The sequence below is a fragment of the Delphinapterus leucas genome, chromosome X (assembly GCF_059928025.1).
Source record: "Delphinapterus leucas isolate spDelLeu-1000000601 "Yukka" chromosome X, BTC_Dleu_Yukka2, whole genome shotgun sequence".
In the NCBI taxonomy this organism is placed as follows: domain Eukaryota; kingdom Metazoa; phylum Chordata; class Mammalia; order Artiodactyla; family Monodontidae; genus Delphinapterus; species Delphinapterus leucas.
Genome location: NC_143150.1, coordinates 21666311 through 21691395, shown reverse-complemented (window position 1 = coordinate 21691395; position 25085 = coordinate 21666311). Strand labels below are relative to the sequence as shown.

General features: G+C 40.2%; 1 protein-coding gene across 2 annotated transcripts in view; it reads left to right on the top strand.

Moving 5' to 3' along the window:
- OCRL (OCRL inositol polyphosphate-5-phosphatase) overlaps positions 1-25085 on the top strand; it is a 56625-nt gene that overhangs the window by 9653 nt on the left and 21887 nt on the right. For both annotated transcript variants that reach the window (XM_022561516.3, XM_089904100.1), the window contains exons 5-15: positions 12477-12587; positions 12998-13087; positions 13787-13907; positions 14003-14164; positions 15349-15450; positions 15976-16090; positions 17200-17316; positions 17421-17608; positions 20305-20416; positions 22036-22145; positions 23670-23805. In XM_022561516.3, the coding sequence (XP_022417224.2) occupies positions 12477-12587; positions 12998-13087; positions 13787-13907; positions 14003-14164; positions 15349-15450; positions 15976-16090; positions 17200-17316; positions 17421-17608; positions 20305-20416; positions 22036-22145; positions 23670-23805 (1364 nt within the window). The remainder of the gene's footprint in view (positions 1-12476; positions 12588-12997; positions 13088-13786; positions 13908-14002; positions 14165-15348; positions 15451-15975; positions 16091-17199; positions 17317-17420; positions 17609-20304; positions 20417-22035; positions 22146-23669; positions 23806-25085) is intronic.

Genomic DNA, 25085 nt, shown 5'->3' with positions numbered 1-25085 from the left:
CTGAGTCCTTGGATGAGTGGGGCTTGGCCCTTAGCTTGGGACTATCAGTTTATACATAATTTTGCTTAGACACAGTCCCTGTCCTTGGCACTATTATTTTGTATTGCAAAGTTTAGATAGACTTTTTCTGGTTTGGGTTTATTAATTCTTTCTTTTGGTCATAGATTTTGGAAGTCTTAAGGGTTGATCCTGAAAGGCTGAGCACTTCCAGCTTCTAGCTTCTACTGCAGGTATCCAAGAGAGCAAATAACTTAATAGCTATGTCTTATTGTACAGAAAAAGCAGAAGGCAAGAACAGCACTAATGAAGCAAAATTTGAGCAAAGTTTGTTCAGCAGTGACTGACATTGCTGCTGAAATCTGCTGAAATTAGATACCTAAATGTCCTGTTCTTAGTGTGGAAATAGGTATTTGATCCAAAGCTGAAAAGTTAAACTGAGCTGTGCCTTTACAGGTAATACATCCTCATTATGTACAATTAGGAAAATTCAGAAAAGTTTGGAGTATCAAATTAAAATTATGCTCCTGAGACTTAGAGATAACCATTGTAATTAACATTTTTATGTATCTCCTTCCAGTCTTTTATTTATATTTTTACATAGTTGGAATCCTCATATGTAGTTTTTATCCTGCATTTTCATTTAACAGTATATTGTGACCTTTTCCCATGTCATTTAAAATTATTTAAAAACATGATTTGTTTTCTTTTTTTTTAGTATTAGTTATTTTATTTGTTTGTTTGGTTTTTTATACTGCAGGTTCTTATTAGTCATCAATTTTATACACATCAGTGTACACATGTCAAGCCCAATCGCCCAATTCAGCACACCACCATCCCCACCCCACCGCGGTTTTCCCCCGTTGGTGTCCATACGTCCATTCTCTACATCTGTATCTCAACTTCTGCCTTGCAAATCGATTCATCTGTACCATGTTTCTAGGTTCCACATACATGCATTAATATACGATATTTGTTTTTCGCTTTCTGACTTACTTCACTCTGTATGACAGTCTCTAGATCCGTCCACGTCTCAACAAATGACTCAATTTTGTTCCTTTTTATGGCTGAGTAATAGTCCATTGTATATATGTACCACATCTTCTTTATCCATTCCTCTGTCGATGGGCATTTAGGTTGCTTCCATGACCTGGCTATTGTAAATAGTGCTGCAATGAACATTGCGGTGCATGTGTCTTTTTGAATTATGGTTTTCTCTGGGTATATGCCCAGTAGTGGGATTGCTGGATCATATGGTCATTCTATTTTTAGTTTTTTAAGGAACCTCCATACTGTTCTCCATAGTGGCTGTATCAATTTACATTCCCACCAACAGTGCAAGAGGGTTCCCTTTTTTCCGCACCCTCTCCAGCATTTGTTGTTTGTAGATTTTCTGATGATGCCCATTCTAACTGGTGTGAGGTGATACCTCATTGTAGCTTTGATTTGCATTTCTCTAATAATTAGTGATGTTGAACAGCTTTTCATGTGCTTCTTGGCCATCTGTATGTCTTCTTTGGAGAAATGTCTATTTAGGTCTTCTGCCCATTTTGGATTGGGTTGTTTGTTTCTTTACTATTGAACTGCATTAGCTGTTTATATATTTTGGAGATTAATCCTTTGTCCATTGATTCGTTTGCAAATATTTTCTCCCATTCTGAGGGTTGTCTTTTAGTCTTGTTTATGGTTTCCTTTGCTGTGCAAAAGCTTTGAAGTTTCATTAGGTCCCATTTATTTATTTTTGTTTTTATTTCCATTACTCTAGGAGGTGGATCAAAAAAGATGTTGCTGTGATTTATGTCAGAGTGTTCTTCCTCTGTTTTCCTCTAAGAGTTTTATAGTGTCTGGTCTTACATTTAGGTCTCTAATCCATTTTGAGTTTATTTTTGTGTATGGTGTTAGGGAGTGTTATAATTTCATTCTTCTACATGTAGCTGTCGTGTTTTCCCAGCACCACTTAGTGAAGAGACTGTCTTTTCTCCATTGTATATCCTTGCCTCCTTTGTCATAGATTAGTTGACCATAGGTGTGTGGATTTATCTCTGGGATTTCTATCCTGTTCCATTGATCTGTATGTCTGTTTTTGTGCCAGTACCATATTGTCTTGATTACTGTAGCTTTGTAGTATAGTCTGAAGTCAGGGAGTCTGATTCCTCCAGCTCCATTTTTTTCCCTCAAGACTACTTTTGCTATTCAGGGTCTTTTGTGTCTCCATACAAATTTTAAAAGGATTTGTTCTAGTTCCGTAAAAAATGCCATTGGTAATTTGATAGGGATTGCATTGAATCTGTAGATTCCTTTGGGTAGTATAGCCATTTTCACACTATTGATTCTTCCAATCCAAGAACATGGTATATCTCTCCATCTGTTGGTATCATCTTTAAGTTCTTTCATCAGTGTCTTATAGTTTTCTGCATACAGGTCTTTTGTCTCCCTAGGTAGGTTTATTCCTAGGTATTTTATTCTTTTTGTTGCAATGGTAAATAGGAGTGTTGCCATAATTTCTCTTTCAGATTTTTCATCATTAGTGTATAGGAATGCAAGAGATTTCTGTGCATTAATTTTGTATCCTGCAACTTTACCAAATTCATTGATTAGCTCTAGTAGTTTTCTGGTGGCATTTTTAGGATTCTCTATGTATAGTATCATGTCATCTGCAACCAGTGACAGTTTTACTTCTTTTCCAATTTGTATTCCTTTTATTTCTTTTTCTTCTCTGATTGCCGTGGCTAGGACTTCCAAAACTATGTTGAATAATAGTGGTGAGAGTGGACATCCTTGTCTCGTTCCTGATCTTAGAGGAAATGCTTTCAGTTTTTCACCATTGAGAATGATGTTTGCTGTGGGTTTGTCGTATATGGGCTTTATTATGTTGAGGTAGGTTCCCTCTATGCCCACTTTCTGGAGAGTTTTTATCATAAATGGGTGTTGAATTTTGTCAAAAGCTTTTCCTGCATCTATTGAGATGATCATGGTCTTTATTCTTCAGTTTGTTAATATGGTGTATCACATTGATTGATTTGCATATATTGAAGAATCCTTGCATCCCTGGGATAAATCCCACTTGATCGTGGTGTATGATCCTTTTAAAGTGTTGTTGGATTCTGTTTGCTAGTATTTTGTTGAGGATTTTTGCATCTATATTCATCAGTGATATTGGTCTGTAATTTTCTTTTTTTGTAGTATCTTTGTCTGGTTTTGGTATCAGGGTGATGGTGGCCTCATAGAATGAGTTTGGGAGTGTTCCTTCCTCTGCAGTTTTTTGGAAGAGTTTGAGAAGGATGGGTGTTACCTCTTCTCTAAATGTTTGATAGAATTCACCTGTGAAGCCATCTGGTCTTGGACTTTTGTTTGTTGGAAGATTCTTAATCACAGTTTCAACTTCATTACTTGTGATTGGTCTGCTCATATTTTCTGTTTCTTCCTGGTTCAGTCTTGGAAGGTTATACCTTTCTAAGAATTTGTCCATTTCTTCCAGGTTGTCCATTTTATTGGCATAGAATGTTGCTTGTAGTAGTCTCTTAGTATGCTTTGTATTTCTGCGGTGTCCATTGTAACTTCTCCTTTTTCCTTTCTAATTTTATTGATTTGAGTCCTCTCCCTCTTTTTCTTGATGAGTCTGGCTAATGGTTTATCAAGTTTGTTTATCTTCTCAAAGAAACAGCTTTTAGTTTTATTGATCTTTGTGATTGTTTTCTTTGTGTCTGTTTCATTTATTTCTGCTCTGATCTTTATGATTTCTTTCCTTCTGCTAACTTTGGGTTTTGTTTGTTCTTCTTTCTCTAGTTCCTTTAGGTGTAAGTTTAGATTGTTTACTTGAGATTTTTCTTGTTTCTTGAGGTAGGCTTGTATAGCTATAAAATTCCCTCTTAGAACTGCTTTTGCTGTATCCCATAGGTTTTGGATTGTCGTGTTTTCATTGTCATTTGTCTCTAGGTAGGTTTTGATTTCCTCTTTGATTTCTTCAGTGATCTCTTGGTTATTTAGTAACTTACTGTTTAGCCTCCATGTGTTTGTGTTTTTTACGTTTTTTTCCCTGTAATTCATTTCTAATCTCATAGCATTGTGGTCAGAAAAGATGCTTGATATGATTTCAATTTTCTTAAATTTACTGAGGCTTGATTTGTGACCCAAGATGTGATCTATCCAGGAGAATGTTCCGTGCACACTTGAGAAGAAAGCGTAATCTGCTGTTTTTGGATGGAATGTCCTATAAATATCAATTAAATCTATCTGGTCTATTGTGTCATTTAAAGCTTCTGTTTCCTTATTTATGTTCAGTTTGGATGATCTGTCCATTGGTGTAAGTGAGGTGTTAAAGTCCCTCACTATTATTGTGTTACTGTCGATTTCCTCTTTTATAGCTGTTAGCAGTTGCCTTATGTATTGAGGTGCTCCTATGTTGGGTGCATATATATTTATAATTCTTATATCTTCTTCTTGGATTGATCCCTTGACCATTATGTAGTGTCCTTCCTTGTCTCTTGTAACATTCTTTATTTTAAAGTCTATTTTAAACGATATGAGTATTGCTACTCCAGCTTTCTTTTGATTTCCATTTGCATGGAATATCTTTTTCCATCCCCTCACTTTCAGTCTGTGTGTGTCCCTAGGTCTGAAGTGGATCCCTTGTAGACAGAATATATATGAGTCTTGTTTTTGTATCCATTCAGCAAGCCTGTGTCTTTTGGTTGGAGCATTTAATCCATTCACGTTTAAGGTAATTATCAATATGTATGTTCCTGTGACCATTTTCTTAATTGTTTTGGGTTTGTTTTTGTAGGTCCTTTTCTTCTCTTGTGTTTCCCACTTAGAGAAGTTCCTTTAGCATTTGTTGTAGAGCTGGTTTGGTGCTGCTGAATTCTCTTAGCTTTTGCTTGTCTGTAAAGCTTTTGATTTCTCCATCGAATCTGAATGAGATCCTTGCCGGGTAGAGTAATCTTGGTTGTAGGTTCTTCCCTTTCATCGCTATAAGTATATCATGCGCCTCCCTTCTGGCTTGTAGAGTTTCTGCAGAGAAATCAGCTGTTAACCTTATGGGAGTTCCCTTGTATGTTATTTGTCGTTTTTCCCTTGCTGCTTTGACTAATATTTCTTTGTCTTTAATTTTTGCCAATTTGATTACTATGTGTTTCTGCGTGTTTCTCCTTGGGTTTATCCTGTATTGGACTCGCTGCACTTCCTGGACCTGGGTGGCTATTTCCTTTCCCATGTTAGGGAAGTTTTCGGCTATAATCTCTTCAAATATTTTCTCGGGTCCTTTCTCTCTCTCTTCTCCTTCTGGGACCCCTATAATGCGAATGTTCTTGCGTCTAATGTTGTCTCAGAGGTCTCTTAGGCTGTCTTCATTTCTTTTCATTCTTTTTTCTTTAGTCTTTTCTGCAGCAGTGAATTCCACCATTCTGTCTTCCTGGTCACTTATCCGTTCTTCTGCCTCAGTTATTCTGCTATTGATTCCTTCTAGTGTAGCTTTCATTTCATTTATTGTGTTGTTCATCTCTGTTTGTTCTTTAATTCTTCTAGATGTTTGTTCTTTTATTCTTCTAGGTCTTTGTTAAACATTTCTTGCATCTTCTCCATCTTTGCCTCCATTCTTTTCCCGAGGTCCTGGATCATCTTCACTATCATTATTCTGAATTCTTTTTCTGGACGGTTGCCTATCTCCACTTCATTTAGTTGTTTTTCTGGGGTTTTATATTGTTCCTTCATCTGGTATATAGCCCTCTGCCTTTTCATCTTGTCTGTCTTCCTGTGAATGTGGTTTTTGTTCCACAGGCTGCAGGATTGTAGTTCTTCTTGCTTCTGCTGTCTGCCCTCTGGTGGATGAGGCTATCTAAGAGGCTTGATGGGAGGGACTGGTGGTGGGTAGAGCTGACTGTTGCTCTGGTGGGCAGAGCTCAGTAAAGCTTTAGTCCACTTGCCTGTTGATGGGTGGGGCTGGGTTCCCTCCCTGTTGGTTTTTTGGCCTGAGGCAACCCAACACTGGAGCCTACCTGGGCTCTTTGGTGGGGCTACTGACAGATTCTGGGAGGGCTCACGCCAAGGAGTACTTCCTAGTACTTCTGCTTCCAGTGTCCTTGTCCCCACGGTGAAACAGATCCACCCCCCGCCTCTCCAACACTAGCAGGTAGGTCTGGTTCAGTCTCCTGTGGGGTCACTGCTCCTTCCCCTGGGTCCTGATGCACACACTGCTTTGTGTGTGCCCTGCAAGAGTGGAGTCTCTGTTTCCCCCAGTCCTGTGGAAGTCCTGCAATCAATTCCCACTAGGCTTCAAAGTCTGATTCTCTAGGAATTCCTCCTCCCATTGCCGGACCCCCAGGTTGGGAAGCCTGACGTGGGGCTCAGAACCTTCACTCCAGTGGGTGGACTTCTGTGGTATAATTGTTCGCCAGTCTGTGAGTCACCCACCCACCAGTTATGGGATTTGATTTTACTGTGATTGCGCCCCTCCTACCGTCTCATTGTGGCCTCTCCTTTGTCTTTGGATGTGGGGTATCTTTTTTGGTGAGTTCCAGTGTCTTCCTGTCGATGATTGTCCTGCAGCTAGTTGTCATTCTGGTGTTCTCGCAAGAGGGAGTGAGAGCTCGTCCTTCTACTCCGCCATCTTGTTTCCTCCAAAAACATGATTTTTAACGGATAATGTTTCACCATAGATATGCACTAAATTTTATTAAATTAACTCCTTTATGAAATTAAGTCACTGTCAAGGAACATGGTATATCTATCTCTGCTTACTCAGTTTCTCTTTATATCTCTCAGTAACATTTTGTGGTTTCTTCATAGCTATCATACATTTGTAGGTTAACTGGTTTTTGATGGATTTTATTTGTTTGCTGCTATTGTCAGTGGAAACTTTTTTCTCTTATCTTCTAATTGCTTATTACTAGTATACAGAGCAGCTGTTGAATTTTAGATATTTACCTTTTATCCAGCCACTTCACAGAAATTTATTTTTATTTTTGGGGGGCTGTTTATTTTCTTTTTTGGTTTTGATAGACAGCCCTAGTCGTCTGCAAATAGTAGTTTTGTCTCTTTCTAGTAGCTATAACTATTAGTTTTGCTTCATGTCTCATTACACCAACAAGAATTTGGAGATCAATGTTAAATAATGATGATGATTTATGTTTAGGTCCTGGTTTCAGTGAGAATGCCTCAAGTGGTGCTTCACTGTTGAGGATGTTGTTGCCTGTTGATTTGATAGGGTTTTTTAAAACCATGTTAAGAAACTGCATTTATTTCAAGTTTGTGTGGTTTTTGAAATGGTGAATGTATATTGAATTTTATCAAACGTCTTTTGTATTTATAGAGATGGTTATATTGTTCTTCCTTATTTGACTTATTGATGGACTGTATTACACTAATTCCCTAATATTAAACCCTCTTTTATTCATTATTCAACAAATGATTGTCGAGTGCCTTCTATTTGCCAGGCGCTCTTCTAAGCGCTGCACAATCAGTAGAGAGCAGCATAGGTAAGGTTGCTCCTCCAGCCTTGGTTCTTGCTTCTGTGCTGTTTGATGCTAGTGTCACGTAGATGCCTGTAATCCATTAATGCGTTCCATAAACATGTGAATACCTTTCATGTGCCAGGCGCTGTGTTCTGGGGATATAGCAGAAAGCAATATAGGCATGGTACTTCATGAAACTTAGTGAAGGAAACGGAATTTAAACTGAGAAGGTATAGTCGTATAATTGCAGGGGGGTTTTTTTGGTTTGTTTTGGTGGGGTTTTTTTTGGCCACACCGCGTGGTTTGTGGGATTTCAGTTTCCTGACCAGGGATCAAACCCAGGCCCTCTGCAGTGGAAGCCCAGGATCCTAATCATTGGACTGCCAGGGAATTCCCCATAATTGCAGTTTTTGATAAATGCTATCAAGGAGAAATACAGAGAGTTTATAAGAGTGCTAACTAAATTAGGCAGAATACTCAGGGAAGGCCTCTTTGAAGAAGTGACATTTAAATTGAGACCAGAGGGGATAAGTAAGAGACAGGTGAAAATGGGGAAGAGTATTCCAGGTAAAAGGAACTGCATGTGAAAAGGCCCCAATTTGGGAAGTAGCTTGACACTTTCTTTGAAATGAAAGAAGGCCAGGATGCCTGAAATAAGGCTCAGGCACCAAGGTAGGACAGGCTAGGACCAGATCCAGTAGGGTCTTGTAAGCCATGATAAGGAATCTGGATTTACAGATTTTTAAAAATTGAAAGAATATGAAGGATTTTATGCCTGTGTTTGGGTGCCAGTTAGGAGCCTCCTTCAGTAGTTTAAGCTAGAGAGTAAGAATGGAGAGAAGTGGACAGATCTGATAAATGTTTTTGGAGGTTAAATCAACAGAGGTTGGTGTGGGTGTAGGGGTGAGCTGAAGTGTCAAGGATGAATTCGAGATTTCTGGCATGAATGTGGATGGTGGTACCATTTGCAGAAATAAGAACATTGCAGGAGGAATGAGTTTTCCTGGGGTAGGGGTCACAAACTCAGTTTTAGCTATGTTTACTTTGAGATTTCTTTGAGACATCTGAGTGTAGGTGATAAATTGGCAGTTGAATGTATGCATCTGAAGCTCAGAAGTAAAGTCTGGTTCTCTAGCACATAGAGGGTATTTGAAACCATGAGAGATGATGTGACTGTATATAGAGCTGTGCTCTCAGATACCATAGCCACTAGTCGTGTGTGCCTATTTAAATTAGTTAGAACGAAATTAGAAAATCAGTTTCTCAGTTCCTCAGCACTAGTCACATTTCAAGTACTCCTTAGCCACATGGGGTCATTGGTTACCATATTGGACAGTGCAGTTAAAGAACACGTCCATCATCACAGAAAGTCCTATTGGACAGTGCTGATACACAGTGAGAAAAAGGTTTAAGATTGAACTCACTCTACTTTTTAAAGTTCATATAGAGGAGGAGATGCTTCAAAGGGCACTTAAAATTAGTGACCAAAGAGAGAGATAAACTAGATGAGCATGGTGTCATAGAAGCCTTTGGAAGAGACTATTTCAAGGAGGGGTCAAGTGTTGATTTCTGAGGCTAGGTCTGATAAGATGACTGAAGAGTATCCATTGGATTTAGCAATATGGAGATTATTGGTGACCTTAACAAAGCAATTTCAGAGGGGTGGTGGGAGCCAAAGTCATATTGGAGTGGATTAAAGAGAGAAATGGCAGGTGAGCAGGTAGCAACTGTGTGTCTTTTAAAGCTTGACTGCAAAGGGGGAATGTAGAGGTGGACCGGAGTTGGAGGAAGATATGGGGTCCAGGAAGGTTTTTTGTTTTTTAAATGAGGAGGATTTAGAACATGATTTATTTTAATGCTGATGAGAAGGAGCCTGTGTGAGGAAGAGGTTAAAGCTACTTGGGGGAGGTGTCTAGAGAAAATTCAAAAAGAAGATGGCCTTTGATAGGAGGACTCCTCCTTTGTGCATCAGAAGAGAAAGGAGAAGATGAGTACAGATACAGGTAGGTTTCCATGTGATGGCTTCCGTTTCCTCTGAGGTATGAGGTAAAGCCCATAAAGTATGAAGAAGAGAGCTTGAGAAGAGGGGGATCCAAAGATTGAGGATAAATGAGAAGGTGTGAATAGTGGTTCCAAATAGTAGTGGGAGACAAGTGGACTATGGAAACTTAGATTGCTTCCTATCATATAGGGCCCCGTTGAGATTAGCAGTCAATTTATAATGGGCTGTGTGTGTGTGTGTGTGTGTATGCATGTGTGTGCGTGTGCGTGTGTGTGTGTGTATGTGTGCGTGTGTGTGTGTGTGTGCGTATGTGTGTGTGTGTGCATGTGCGTGCGTGCGTGTGTGGGTGGGTGGTTTTACTCCCTCAGACGTAAGTACAGAGAAGGCAGTTAGTTTGATTTCTGAGGGTTGGGAGTTAGCCAGATAGGTGTTAGCCAAAACAGAGTGAGAGTGGTAAGGCAGCTCTGGGTTTTTGCAACAGAGTGAAATGATGGCATCTGTTTGATAAAAAGGGAAGTGAAAGCAGGAGGAAGTGAATGGATACTGAGAAAGTGGAGGGATCAGTGCGCTGGAGGTCCCCATAAGAGCAGGTAAGCTGGAAGGAGTAACAGTTCAGAGTGGGATATTTGAATTAGAGATTTATGAGGTGATGGTGTTTCTGTGATGAAAGGTCCAGGGTAGAACTGAGGCAGCCCCAGTAGGGACTGAGGGAGTAGGTGGCTGAGGTGGAGGGGCGAGGTCGTTAGATGAGGAAGTTGAAGGTGTTGACTGAGCTTTCTGTGCTAATTTTTCAGGGACGCAAAGTTAAAGCAGGGCTGTGAGTGGAGAGGAAGTCTTAATCAGGCCTGGATTTGGAAGTTTCTGGGAAGTTGGTACATGATTCCATGGAGGAGGGAAGGGAAGAAGCTGGCATAGCCCAGTGGGTGAGCCTCAAAGGAGAAGGGATTTTTCATGAGGGAGGAGGAGAGGGAATGGTCTGGAGATGGCATTAGGACAAATAAGGACATCAGTCTTAAATTACATAGGGTGTGAAAGGCTATAAATAGCCTCTAGTTCAGAGGGCCGCAGCGGGAGCTAGTCTCAGGGCCCAGCCAGTTTGCAGGTGACTCTGATTTTCAGTCTGGATACACTAGAGCACCTGGAGGAGTGTTTTAGAAACTCCCAGTGCCTGGGCTTCACCCCCAGAGATTCTGTTTTCTTGGCCTGGGATGGGGCCCCAAGTGTCAGTATTTCCTAAAAGCGCCTCTGGTAATTCTAATGCATGCTTAGTTGAGAACTACTGAGAGATGCAGGGAGTATTCAGAGGAGAAATTGAAGATAGAGGAGTGTTTGCTGATCACAAAGAGGCCAGAGGGGCTGGAAGGGAGGAGAGTAGAAGGTTGGGTGGTGGGGGTAATTTGTCCTGTTTCCCATGCAACATGGTGAGAGAGCATCTAGTGTTACTTTGTAAAGCAATTTCTGGAATCTTTTGTCCGTTAAATGGGTCAGTTTATTTTTTATATTTGCTAAAATATATCTTCAAGGATTGTGGGACAGAGAGAATGTGTGTTCTTGCTCTAAGTCTATATCAGGTAGGAACTGCTCTTTTTTAATTTTTTTCTACTTTTAATATAAATTATCTGAGAAAGAGAGGACTACTTGTGCCCTGAAGGAGGTTTTCCCATCGTATCTTCAAGGCTGCTCTAATTGACAGTCCTTATTCATGCCCCCTCTTTTTTTCTCCACCTTACAGTGGCACCCCCGTTAATTTTCTTATTGGCGGTCCTCTTGGGTGCCTTCTTTTTCATTTTTTTCCTCTATGTTTATCTCTTTTCTTCTGATCACTAAATATCTGTGAATACAGAAACTTAAAGAAATGCAAAGAAAGAGAGAGTCAAAGGTTCAGAAGTGGATTTCTACCATAAGAAACTAGGATTTTCATTTTATTTTCTCACCTCTTTGTTATTTACAAGTGTGAAAGAGTCCAGCTTGGTAGTCATTAAATGCCTTCTGTCTGTGAAGTCTGACGTCATTGTTATCAATAAAGTGACCGATGAGCCCAGTTTGCCTGGGACTTTCCCAGTCTTAGCTTTCGAAGTCTGGAGTCCTGAGAAGCCCCTCCGTCCCAAACAACCCCGGGAGACCATTGAGAGTGTTGTGTTGGATAACCGGTATGTGCAGCCTGCCTCTTGCCCTTAAGGAGCTTATAGTTTCCAGGGCCATGAGAAAGCAATAAATGTAATAAATCAGCTAAAATAAGAATGTAAACAAGGACATGGGTTTCCTGGGTCACCATATCCAGACAATTGATGGTAAATAGAGGGCATTAGAAAAGGGAGACAGTATGTTATATACATAAGAAACTAAAGTCCCAGATAACTTTGCTTCTAATTATACTGTTTTCCAACTGACTGTACTTGAACCAGACCACTCCTGGACATGGGTCATTATATTGTTTTTATGAGTTTATTCAAGACATACATTTTTCACTTGAGGTAAATGAGGTATAGATGCTTCTTTTCAGAATAATTCAAACCAATCCCATTATGCTTTTCTTTTTTAATTAGCTTATAAGTTCAATTGCCTGGGTACAGTCTGTACCTAGGAACAAACCATCATATTTCCTTTTTTCCCTTCACTCTTCAGAGACTCTTACTATATGATTTGGATTTGAAGTGGTAGGAATTTCCAGCTAGGAGATGGGAGGAGGGTGGTTGAGGAATTGATCTTCTGCTAGATTTTGGAGGTTCCTACAGTGACATTTGAGCAATATATCAGAAAGTAGGAAACTGTGATTTCAGTACATATCATATCACTATATTGGGCTGCTCATTTACACAGTTTATCAGCCTTCATTAGATTTTCCTCTGTGCATCACCCCCAGCACCACCACCACACCCAATCCCTTGATCTTATAGGCATGCTTCACACGTTAGAGGTCTGGAATATTTGCAATCTGGACCTTCTCCTATTAAATTGGTAAGTTGAAAATATCCCAAGAAAACATTATTTTCCATAGCTATATGTACATGGATTTCCATTCTTTTTAGGTGGCTGCAAAATTCGGATTCAGGGGGACTGGACCAGAGAGCGCCGCTTTGAAATCCCTGATGAGGAACGCTGTCTGAAGTTCCTCTCAGAGGTCCTTGCTGCTCAGGAAGGTAACTCAAGCCTCAGCAGTTTTCTTTCTACTACTTGCATGGGACATGCTGTACAGAGGCAAGTGGCCATTAGCAAAGTACCTCACCCCTAGAGCCTTGATAGGCGATTTTTTTTTTTCTTCAGGGATGGCCCCAGGGATAGGTTAGGGAATAAGTCTATTCAGCTTTAAGGACACTGAGTCAATTTCCAGAATCTTCAGTTTCATTCCTTGGACAGCTTACTGCAGACTGTAATCCTCCTCTGGTCCCAGATGATCCCAGAGCTGCCCTCATTTTCTTAGTCTCTTCCTTTGTATTCAAGAATGGCGCTGGCCCCTGCACTTGAGTGCTGAGTGAATGGCCTTTGGTTATGGTATATTCCATTCAATGGAATAGTCATTCCATTCTGACTATGACCCTTATCTCTCCAGCGCAGTCACAACTTCTTGTTCCAGAGCAGAAGGACTCATCCAGCTGGTACCAGAAATTAGACACTGAGGACAACTCTTCTGTTTTTTCAGGTACTGAAAAGATTCTTTTTTTCCCTGGTTGCCATGATTATTGCAGAGTCAATAGATTTTATCTGGGCAGATAAGATAATGTGGATTAATGTCAGTGTCAGATACCTTCTCCTATGGAGTGGTTTTATCAAGTCCGTACCCACTGACTCACGTTCACTCCTGATCCTTTCTGTGGCACATTAGCTCTTTCAGTGCCAGCTTAGCAGAGGGGTAAAAAGTGCAGGCTCTGGAGCCAGACTACCTGGGTTTGAATCCCCGTTCTCTGACTTACTAGTTACATGACCTTGGTCCAATTACTTTGACAACTCTGAGCTTCTGTTTCTTTTTCTGTAACATAGGAAGATTTTTAATAGCACCTACCTCATGAGGTCTTTGTGACAATTAAGTGAGATAATGATATAGCTCCTTACTATCAACCAGGCATTGTGCTAAAAGTCTTCTATAAAGACTAGCTCTTATTATTCACATTCCAAGTTAACGTAACTTACTGTCATTCTAGTTAATATGTCAGTGCTTCAGGGACAGATGTGTTTCTTCCCCCAATCTACGTTATCACTACTCTTATACCTTTCTGTTTGGTAACGCCACTGAGCAAATAGTGATCAAACCAAAACCGCTGATCAAAGCAAAGTCCTATCAATCCTGGATAAATTGGATGTTATCTCTCCCCCCTTCCACTCTGGGTTCTGTGTCCTTCAGGGCTTCTTGGATTTGAGGATAATTTTTCATCTTTGAATTTGGACAAGAAAATAAATTTGCAGAATCAGCCTACAGGGGTTCATCGGGAACCGCCACCCCGACCGTCTTCAGTGAATAGAATGTAAGTCCTATGTTGAAACAGATTTCCCACGTGTGAGACACACATGGGAATTGTTTAAGGCAATCTCACTTTTGAATTCCTCATTTATTTGCTAGGCTTCCACGTGAAAAGGAAGCTTCTAACAAGGAACAGCCCAAAGTGACCAATACCATGCGGAAGCTCTTTGTACCAAACACCCAGTCTGGGCAGCGGGAGGGTCTCATCAAACACATCCTGGCAAAGCGAGAGAAAGAATATGTCAACATTCAGACTTTCAGGTTAGTCTCTCTTCTACTTACTGAGGCTAAACGTTAGTACATATAGGAAAAAATGGTCTTTGGGTATTTAAGGTATTAGTTTAATTAGCTTAATTCAGAATAAAAGCATAAAGAAAAGAATGGTGAGCTGATTCAAGCTCCTGTCTTTATGCTGGTCAATAACATACATATCCAAAATAATGCAAGTGCTACAATTTCCCTAATGATACCACCTCTACTAACCTTTCTATCCACTCTTAGAGAACCAAGTCAAGCTCACAAGTACTAGAGAATTGTCTCCTAGTACATTCCATAAGCAAGTGTGTTTATCTATCTGACCTGCTGAATTTCTTCTTGCCAATATTGGAAAATTAAGTCCGCCATTACCACTAGACTTTAATTTACCTACTTTGGGAAGTTAACTGAAGGAAGTTTCACCCAAGCATCTTGATTGGGAGGTCTATCTTCGATTCTTTCCTCTATTATATTTTTCATTTCATCTTGGTGATATCCTCTTTTCTGGACTCACTACGTGTGGTGTGTGTCGTGTATCCCGATGTTCAAAGCAGCAACGCTTTTCTTTGTTATTTTCGAAGAGCATGTACCCTTTTAGTCCAAGATTCCAGTCCCATCTGCTATCCCATTATGCCTCATTTATTCTAATTCAGTCATGACTATATCCCTATGCTGAAACCTCCAGATCTTCAGATTTCCCGTGATGCTTATATTTGTATGTAAACAGTTAAGACAGTCATGAGTTTTCCCTTCTGCTTTCCCCCTTAATACTATATCTGTCTCAACAGAATTTCCTACACAGATGTCCTTGTAATCCTTCGGGAAGTGAGTTTTTGGATTTAACTACAACTCCTTATGGAATAGTTATCCATGTTAGACATCCTTATAGCATGAAGATACCTCTTTCCCATCCACAAGCTCTCCCTTCAGATATGAGTTTGGATGGAATGTAATAGAAAGGAAATGTGGTAGAGCAATTAAATTTGTGTCTTTTAAATAGAGACTTGGTTCCTTTCTGTAGGTTTACCTGATGTAAAATTTGGAGAGAATAAGCCCACTGCCTTTGTCTCCTACACGCAAGAGGGTTTTGTGTGTGTGTGTGGCAAAACAGTTTGAGAAATTATGTTGCTTATTGTGACCATCCACACTTGACCTTTGTTTTTAAATTATTTTTTGGTATCATGTATTAGATTCTTTGTTGGAACATGGAACGTGAATGGCCAGTCTCCAGATAGTGGGCTAGAACCTTGGCTGAACTGTGATCCGAATCCTCCTGATATCTACTGCATTGGGTAAAATGCGCGTCTGGAATTTCATTTTGGCTGTATGTTTGGTGTTAGTTGATGTGACATTTTGCTTTTTTTTCCCCCACCATTTGTAAAAACCTACTGTAGACTATATGTGAGAGTTAACTTGTGGGTCAAATTTGTGAGATCATAAAGGAAAAGATACCTAAATTGGTGTAAGGAAGCATCTAATCCTCTCAAAACCCATAGAAAACTATATACTTCATAGAAACTGAGATTTGAGGTTAATTCTAACAGTGACTATTTCTAGGATATATAAGCAAAGCTCTACTGTTATCCCTTATGGAGGTTTTTTTGTTTGTGTTTTGCATAGCCTGTGCATATACCTGTGGCGGGGAGTCTTTTGAAAAGAAAACTACTTGTCCTTACTGATCACCTGAGTCAATAGAGCAGTTCTCTAAAATTTATCTTTTCCGCATTGTTTCATCTAATGTCTCAGAAAATGGGACAGGAGGTAGTCAGAGATAATTATGGGATGTGTGTAGATACGACATCCTCTTGTTTTCTCAGATTCCAAGAGCTGGACTTGAGCACAGAAGCCTTTTTCTACTTTGAATCTGTGAAGGAACAAGAGTGGTCCTTGGCTGTGGAGAGGGGTTTGCATTCCAAAGCCAAGTATAAGAAAGTAAGCCGCATTGAATTATCTTTTTTAGTATACAACTAAATAAAACTCACTAGAAGTTACTCTGTTATCTATAGCTTGTTCCAAAAGAGTGGTTTAATTGAATTCTTCCCCATGTGTAATACTGGAATAGGGCAGACTAATCCTTTTTATTCCTATTTCCTAGAAAAAAAATTCCCTAAGTTTCCCGATCTTATAGTTTCATTGCTTAGGTAGTTTTTAGGAGAAAAGAAGAATTTTATTGTCCTCATAGCAGTAATTAACTCAAATGATGACACATAAGGTAAGTGATTTTTGCAGTGAGAGTTCAAGATTGGAATTGTTCGCTGACATGGTCAGAGCTAGATGCTTTACAGAAAAGCAGTTTGAAGCATGTGGGTGCATAGGGCAAGCTTTGGAATTGGAGCAAGAATAGGAGCGTTGTGGAATTTCAATGAGCTCGAAATTTGGTTGTAAGTCAAGAATAGAGTTGACTTTAGCAAGGTGGGCCAATTTGTTGGTCTCTAGAAGGCACATGGTAGAGGCTACCAGAAGAGTTATTTTAATTATGGGGCTACCATACCAAGCCCTTTAAAAGGAGTCATTTGTCTAAGTAATTTTCATCTGCATCTTCTAACAGCTGATATAGGTGATAAGACTCCTGAAGATGTTATTCCTCTCATATAGACTAATACACATTTCAGACATATTTCTAGTTCACAGACTTAAAAGTAAAAAGGATTGTTATACATTTTAATTTCTTAGGAAATTGTAAATCAGAAACTGGGAAGAAGAGGCAAAAGGAACAAGCTGGGATAGAGGCTTTGTCATTATTATTCGAATTTTTAATGCTGCCTACTCACGGTAGGCTAAAAAGTGATTAAAATAATGAATCTAGAGCTGAGTGTACTCGTTGTCTCCAAAGACTTTTAACTCCTACTGGTCAGAGCCAGATTAAAGCTTTCCCAGAGAAATTTTGTTTTCTGTTTATGAGGCCCACTGGGAAATTAGAGGATTTGGATTCAGATTAGGGCATGGTTATATCTTCTTGGTGGAAAATTAGTTGTGGGAATTCGATATGTGGCAAAGAGTGGTATTAACATGAACCTCTTCTAATTCCCTGCAACTCATAGGTTCAACTGGTCCGCCTCGTTGGGATGATGCTCCTGATATTTGCCAGAAAGGACCAGTGGCGATATATCCGTGATGTTGCTACAGAAACAGTTGGGACTGGAATCATGGGGAAGATGGTGAGTTACTTTGGAAATGAGCTCAATTATGATTTATGTCCATGTGAAGTTCAGGTGCTAGTTGCATCTTTGTACTAACTGTGGATAATTACTCTTGCTAACAGGGAAACAAAGGTGGGGTAGCTGTGAGATTTGTATTTCACAACACTACCTTTTGCGTTGTCAATTCCCACTTGGCTGCCCACGTGGAGGACTTTGAGAGAAGGAATCAGGATTATAAGGACATCTGCGCACGAATGAGTTTTGTGGTCCCAAATCAGACCCTCCCACAGCTGAACATCATGAAACATGAGTGAGTGGTTAAGTCTTCCTTAGCCTTTGAATAGTGGAGGTGAGAAGAGACTAAACGTGGTGAGAAGCTATAGAAATGTGAAGAGTGAAGAGATTATTGTTTAGGGATTGGGGTCACGAAGAAGGGGGCGGGTGTGAGGAATAGCAGATGCATTGAGTCAGAGGAATTAGATTTGCTATCAGAGGAAAGGTTAGTTCTGTTAGTGGGCATCTAGAGTAATGGTAGAGGGGGGTCTGTCAGTTGACATCAGTTTTTATTATTTTTTATTATAAAATAGAAATGTTCATTGTGAATGTAATAAAAGGTAAAAGTAAAAAATCCCTCATTTCTTACCTCTGCTCTCCCCAGCCAGTCCCTCCTTCCGAAGAAAAACACTGTGGACAATTCAGTGTGTATCCTTCCAGATCTGTGCTGTCCATTATGACAGCCAGTAGCCATAGGTGGCTGTTGGGCACTTGAAAGTAGCTAGTCCAAATTGAGATGTGCTGTGAGCATATACACTGAACTTAGTAGGGAAAAAATGTAAAATATCTCAACTTTTTAAGTATTGATTACATGTTGAAATAACAAAAGTTTGCATATATTGAGTTAAATGGGATTTGGGTTTTTTTTAAAGAGGGCATTGGGGTTTTTTTGTTTTTTTTTATTTATTTTTGGCTGAGTTGGGTCTTCATTGCTGTGCACGGGCTTTCTCTAGTTGCGACGAGCGGGGGCTACTCTTCGTTGTGGCACATGGGCTTCTCATTGTGGTGGCTTCTCTTGTTGCGGAGCACGGGCTCTAGGCGTGCGAGCCTCAGTAGTTGTGGCACACGGGCTCAGTAGTTGTGGCTCACAGGCTCTAGAGCGCAGGCTCAGTAGTTGTGACACACGGGCTTAGTTGCTCTGCAGCATGTGGGATCTTCCTGGACCAGGGCTTGAACCCGTGTCCCCTTCATTGGCAGGTGGATTCTAAACCACTGTGCCACCAGGGAAGCCCTGGAATTTGTTGTTAAAGTTATTTTCATTTGTTTCTTTTACTTTTTATATTCAGCTACTAGACAATTGAAAATTACATTTCTTATGTGCGTCCTATGTCTTCTGTTTTTTTTTAAATTAATTATTTAATTTAGTTTTATTTTTGGCTGTGTTGGGTCTTCGTTGCTGCATACAGGCTTTCTCTAGTTGCGGCGAGCAGAGGCTACTCTTCATTGTGGTGCACGGGCTTCTCATTGCGGTGGCTTCTTTTGTTGCAGAGCACGGGCTTTAGGCACACAGGCTTCAGTAGTTGTGGCACGTAGGCTCAGTAGTTGTGGCTTGCAGGCTCTAGAGCGCAGGCTCAGTAGTTGTGGCGCACAGGCTTAGTTGCTCCGCGGCATGTGGGATCTTCCCGGACCAGGGATCGAACCCGAGTCCCCTCCATTGGCAGGCAGATTCTTAACCACTGCCCCACCAGGGAAGTCCCTATCTGTTCTGAATAGTGCTATTGTAGACTTTTCTCTATGCACACACAAACACACACATACTCATTATATAGGACTGTATTATCCTATTTATTGTGAATCTCTTTCCAAGCCAGTAAATATAGATCTACATTATTCTTTTTACTGGCTGTGAATCATTAAGAAAAGGGGCTGTGGAGATTTAAAGACACCAATGGATAATGTGAAAGGTTAGTGAAGAATGGGACTTAATAAGGATAGAAACAAAAATCAGTTGAGGAATGGATTGTTAGTAGAAAATGGTTAGTTGTAGGGAAATGAATAGTAGTAATTGAAATTCTGAGAGGGTGATGAGATTTGGAATAGTGGTTTGAGATGTGAATTAGTAGGAAAACAAAAGACAATTTGGGGGTATTAGGATCAGTAGAGAGTGGGGTAATTGAGGAAAGAGTAGGGAAAGGTGGTGATGTTGGCCTCTTTCCATATTGTCTCAACAATTAGGATCATATAGAATTCTGTTTCACAGTGGTAAAACAAGGCCTTGACATCAGTAATCATAAAATTACCCCGAAATTCCATAAATTTATTTACCCAGGACCTTAAAGATTGGCAAAGAGATCCATTTGGAACTTGAGATAACTCACAAGAGAACCCATTTTGGTGTGGGAATTTCAGGGTCTCCCCTGGGCGGCTCTCAGCACACCTGGGGGTCTGTTGCTGTGGTTGGGAGCCTGAGCCTGCCTGGGACTTGGACTGCGGTTCTGGGGCAGGGGTAGACAGACTGGCTGCAGCAGAAAGCCCTGGACCTACATTTGCTAGTGGGCCCTGCCCAAGAAAGCTGTCATTCAGACCATGCGGACCCAAGTGGAGAGCCTGCAGAACATCAGGGCTCAGAGAGGCAGAAAACGTTCAGATTCTCTTCCCCTAGAGACCTGGCAAGTAGCCAGGTGAAATTTTGAAGCTAGTCCAGCAAATAAACTACATGCTTCTCTCAAGGAGTTAACTCCTTGGTTTCTGAGTCCCACACATACACCGTATTTCCCTGTCTTTGTTCCTCATGTGTGCAGGCCCGTCCTCCTGCCTATTTTGTAATCCCTCACCCCTCTCAGATGTTGATAGTACTCGCCCCCAAAGGATAGTTATATCTTAAACCCCTAGTCAGATAGTGATAAATGAATGCTTACCAATAACCTCCCCATTTTCCTTCTCTCCATTCTCCTCTGATTGATTTTTATGCTCATTGCTGCTATTTCTGTTCATGTATTTCTTTATCCTCAGTGTTGTCATCTGGTTGGGAGATTTGAACTACAGACTTTGCATGCCTGATGCCAATGAAGTGAAGAGTCTTATTAATAAGAATGACCTTCAGAGACTCTTGAAATTGGACCAGGTAATCAAATTTTATTTTAAAAGGTACTTTCCTAGACAGCAGATAAAATTGTTAGGTTTATGAGTTAGACCCATGGGACTTGTGTCTTACTCTAGAAGTAGATGGAAAGGTCTCACTGTCTGGGGAAAACATTGTGACTAGTGGTGCAGTGAGTACACACAAGGTTTGTAGTGCTTTTATTAAGTGCTTGGATGGGAGGAGAAGAGATAACGTTAGTGATAAAAAGTCAATATAACATTTATTCATTAAGTCTTTACCAAGAAGGGATTTCAGAGATTTGTATAAATGAGTTGGAGAATGGGTGGGGTTAATTGGAGAACACTTCCTGGAGGAAGTGGGCCTTCAGCTATGTTGATGTGGTTTGGCAGATGAAACAGGGAAAGCTGCTCTATGATTACTTGGCAGGCTCAGCAACAGCTTGGAGGTAAAAGAGGGAGGCCCTGTGAGGGGATTGGGAGGCACAGAAGAGAAGTTTGGGGAAAATAGCAGACTGTGGTCTAATGGGAACTGATTGAGAAGTTGGGGCTTGCTAGTTTATAGATGTTAAAACCTGTGTGAGAAGCACTGATATGGTAACATTTATATAAAACGATATTGAGGAACCTAGTTTTCTGTAAATTTGCCTTGGAGCCTGGCACAGGACTTGAATTTTTACTTTAGCATATGGATTCTGGCTGCTAAAAGTGAATGCTTCTTACTGAGGGAAGAAAATGTTTCAACTTGATTTGAATGTCTTTAAATCCTAACGTGAGACTTTTGACCTTCAGTCATAGTCAAAATTCCGGTGTTTTGCAGCAGAATGGTTTTTACAGTGAGCCTTTCTTGGCTGTGTCTACCTTCACATTGAGGTTGGCTGGCTAACTTTGCGTTTCTTCCTCTGTCCTGCCTCCAAAGGGGGTACAATTGGAATAAGTTCTGAATCTTATGTAATTCTGGTAAAATATTTGAGTGAGGGTAACTTTCAAAACAATCTATTGGCTTGGCCGAAAAGTTCGTTCGGGTTTTCCACAAGCTGTTACAGAAAAACCTGGATGAACTTTCTGGCCAACCCAATATAACTGTTCACTGAATTTGGCTTTTGGAATTATCCAATCAAAATTTGTGTGCTTTTTTAAAAAATTAAAACTGTGCCCAAACTGTTATATATATAGGATGGATAAACAACAAGGTCCTACTGTATAGCACAGAGAACTCTATTCAGTATCCTGTGATAAGCCATAATGGAAAAGAGTACATAGATATGTATAATTGAGTCACTTTGCTGTACAGCAGAAATTAGCACAACATTGTAAATCAACTATACTTTAATAAATTTAAAAAAATCTGTGCTAACATCAGGGAACTTATGATTATTCAGGTTTCATTTTTCCATTTTACCCTGACCACCATTAGCAATAAAAAATTAGTGACATGCTCATATGAGCATCCTGTCTGTGGGTGAGCTTAGATGCTGTTGGAATGTCAAAATTTAATTCATAAGGCACAGAAATTTTATGTATGTGCTCCGACAGTTGCAAAAGATACAGAACTTAGACACTTAGAAATGGCTGATCAACCCAATTATCACTTCTGTTAAGATGGTGTTACCCTGCTTATATGATATGTTTTTCTATCTCTAGCTAAATATTCAGCGCACACAGAAAAAAGCTTTTGCTGACTTCATGGAAGGGGAAATCAAGTTTATCCCCACGTATAAGTATGATTCTAAAACAGACCGATGGGATTCCAGGTAAAAAAACAAGAACCTCCTCATGGAATAGGTTAAGCCCTGATCTTATTTCTGTCTCTCTGAATTGATGAAGGGCTGGGAAATTTTTAGTTCTTGCCAGAAACAGATAGAAAAACCTAATGGCTCAGTGCTATTACAGAAGAGGTTTCAATTTGTGTATGCTCACAGGTGAGCTCACCTTAGGAGAGTGTGAACTGCTCTGTCAGGCTGTTGAAGTTTTACGAGCTGCCTGTGATGCCTTATTTCTCTCACCTCAGCAGACTTATTTCTTAGATTTTTGCCCTTCTGATCTTACCCCTATTTCCTTACCTGTTGCCCTGTTCTGGCTCTTTTCCCAAACTCTTTTTCAACTCTTTAACTCAGGATACCAGAGGTGAAAACAAAGAGCCATGAAAGGTTCTTCCAGCACAGTGGTTCTCGATCCTGAGTTCACATTAGACTCTTTTGCCGGACTTTTAAAAATACCAGTGCCTGGGCCTGACCTCCACGACTGCTGGAGAAAGCTGAGAATCACTGTCTAGGGGGCCTGTTGATTTCTCAATCACCCCTAGTAAAGTGCCCCTGTCAGTATGTGCCTGGTGACTGTTTGTCTCCTACCTACTATTTCTTCGTTTCCTATGGTTTCCTACCTGGCTGAGCCCAGAAGTTTGAAAGAAGAAAAGAATGCCTGGGCATAGTCAGCTTCTTTAGACTCAGAGAGCGCCAGGGTGGGGTGGGGAGGAGCCTGTCCCATCCTCCGAGGGAGCTGCTCAGCAAGTGAAAAGTGACTCTGACAGATCTTGTGCACATTGCCTTGTTTATTCCACTCACCTGACTTGAGAGTCAACTGAAGAGCTACTGATAAGAACTTTATTTGTGTCACCGTCTGGATCAGGTGTACAGGTGTTGCTTATTTTAATAGAAGGATGAATAGGCTTTTTCCCTCCCCTTGGTATTCTTATGGGCTGTTATTTGTTCAGACTTGCATGCTTAGGTGTTAGTTCATCTTTATTAGAAAAAGCTCGACTTATCCATAAAAGTACAGGTTTAAAGAAATCTCTACTATTACCCATCTCCAGTGATTAAGCCCAGTCTAGGAATATAGGATTGGATTTTTAGATTTTATTAGTTGTCTATCTGTTGTGAAGCATCATTGCTGTTGATAGAGCAAATGAAGAGGAAGTGTTCTGAATATAATCTTGTCCTTCTGAGGGTATTTTAAGAAGGTGCTATTCTGTTTTCCCCTGGGGCAACATTATTGAAGATATAATCCTAATCTTAGGAGCACCGTTTATTCATTCATTAGATAACTATTCATTGAGCACCTACTTTACATCAGATACTGTGCTGGGGGCTGAGAATGCAGTGACAAACAAGCAGACACAGTCCCTTCACAAAGCTTGCAATATAGTAGGGAAGATAATAGCTGGAGTCGTTAGGGAAGGAGAAGCAGATAACAAGAGGGCCTAACTCAGGTCTGAACCAGTGTGGTAGGTATTCCGTTCTTGTGTGGTATGTTATTCTAATTCCTTATTTTTTTTGCAGTGGGAAATGTCGGGTTCCAGCCTGGTGTGACCGAATTCTCTGGAGAGGAATTAACGTTAATCAGCTTCATTACCGGAGTCACATGGAACTGAAAACCAGTGACCACAAGCCTGTTAGCGCCCTCTTCCACATTGGGGTAAACACTTGTTTGTTCATGCAGTTGTTTGTGTGTTAAGTATCTATTCTTAGAGCGTTATTTAGACTCAGAACGGATCAGTAATTCAGTGAGCCATAAATGTTTTCATAACCAAATAATCATTTGCAGCATTGAGAAGTTAGTGCCCTTGACCCTCCTAAATGCTGTCCACATGGCCTTTTAGTGACACAGATGTTTCTCATGCTGCATAATGGCTGGGTAGCACCCTTCACCTCCTAAAGTCATTATACATAAAGAAGAGTTCAAAGCTAGGTTTTAAAGGATGAGTAGGTCCTCATCAGATAAAATAGTAAGGAGTGGAAGCACCAGGAGAGAGGTTCCAGGTAGAGGGCTGGGGACAGCAGGAACAAAGGCACAGACCGGTCAGAATACAACATAATCTGTATATAATGTTAAGAGGCATATTGTTAGTTCTACTAACTAAGATAGTGAAGTCTTCCCATCCAGGAGCACAGGTTTGAAATTTCTCTTTAACTCTGTTGCATCCTGGGCTGGATTAATGGCCAGTTGTTTAATTTTTTGTCTCTGTTGTGAGTAAAGTTTTTGTTTTCTAGCTGTGTGTTATTAGTATGCAAGTTATATCTTGGGATCATGTTGACTTACTTTATTACAGCTAGTACATTTAGATTATTTCTTGCAGTTTTTCCAGACCTACAGTCATGTAATCTGGCAGAATCTATATTGGGCAGTGCTTGATAGAATGGACGTTATAGCTAGACTGCTTAAATTTGCCTCCCAGCTCAACCACTTTCTAACTATAACAATGGAAAATTTATGTAACATCCCTCTGCCTCAGTTTCCTCCTCTATAAAATGGGAATAACAATGGTACCTACTTAAGAGGATTAATGAGGTAAGACATGCGAAGAGCACAGTAGGGTAGATTTCTTTCCTCTGGGTGTATGTTGATTATTTTGGCTTCTGAGATAGGTTCTCACCAATATGTCTTATCCTGCTCCTGTCTTAAAGGGGAATGACTTTGGGGCATTTCCTTTATGTACAAAATTTGTTCTTCATCTTAGAATAGATTCTAAATTTTATTGAGGCAATCATGACTTGACTTTATCCACTTTGAAATTTTAAAATAATAATGAATAATAATAGTATGTGTTCCTCAAAAAGCAGCTAGTACGTGCCAGAGACTGTACTAGGCAATTTACACCCATCTCATTTACTCCTCACAGCAGTGCTTTGAGTTAAATATTTCTCATTTAACAGATGAGCAAGTGGAGAACCAGTGAGTTTAAATAAACTTCTTTA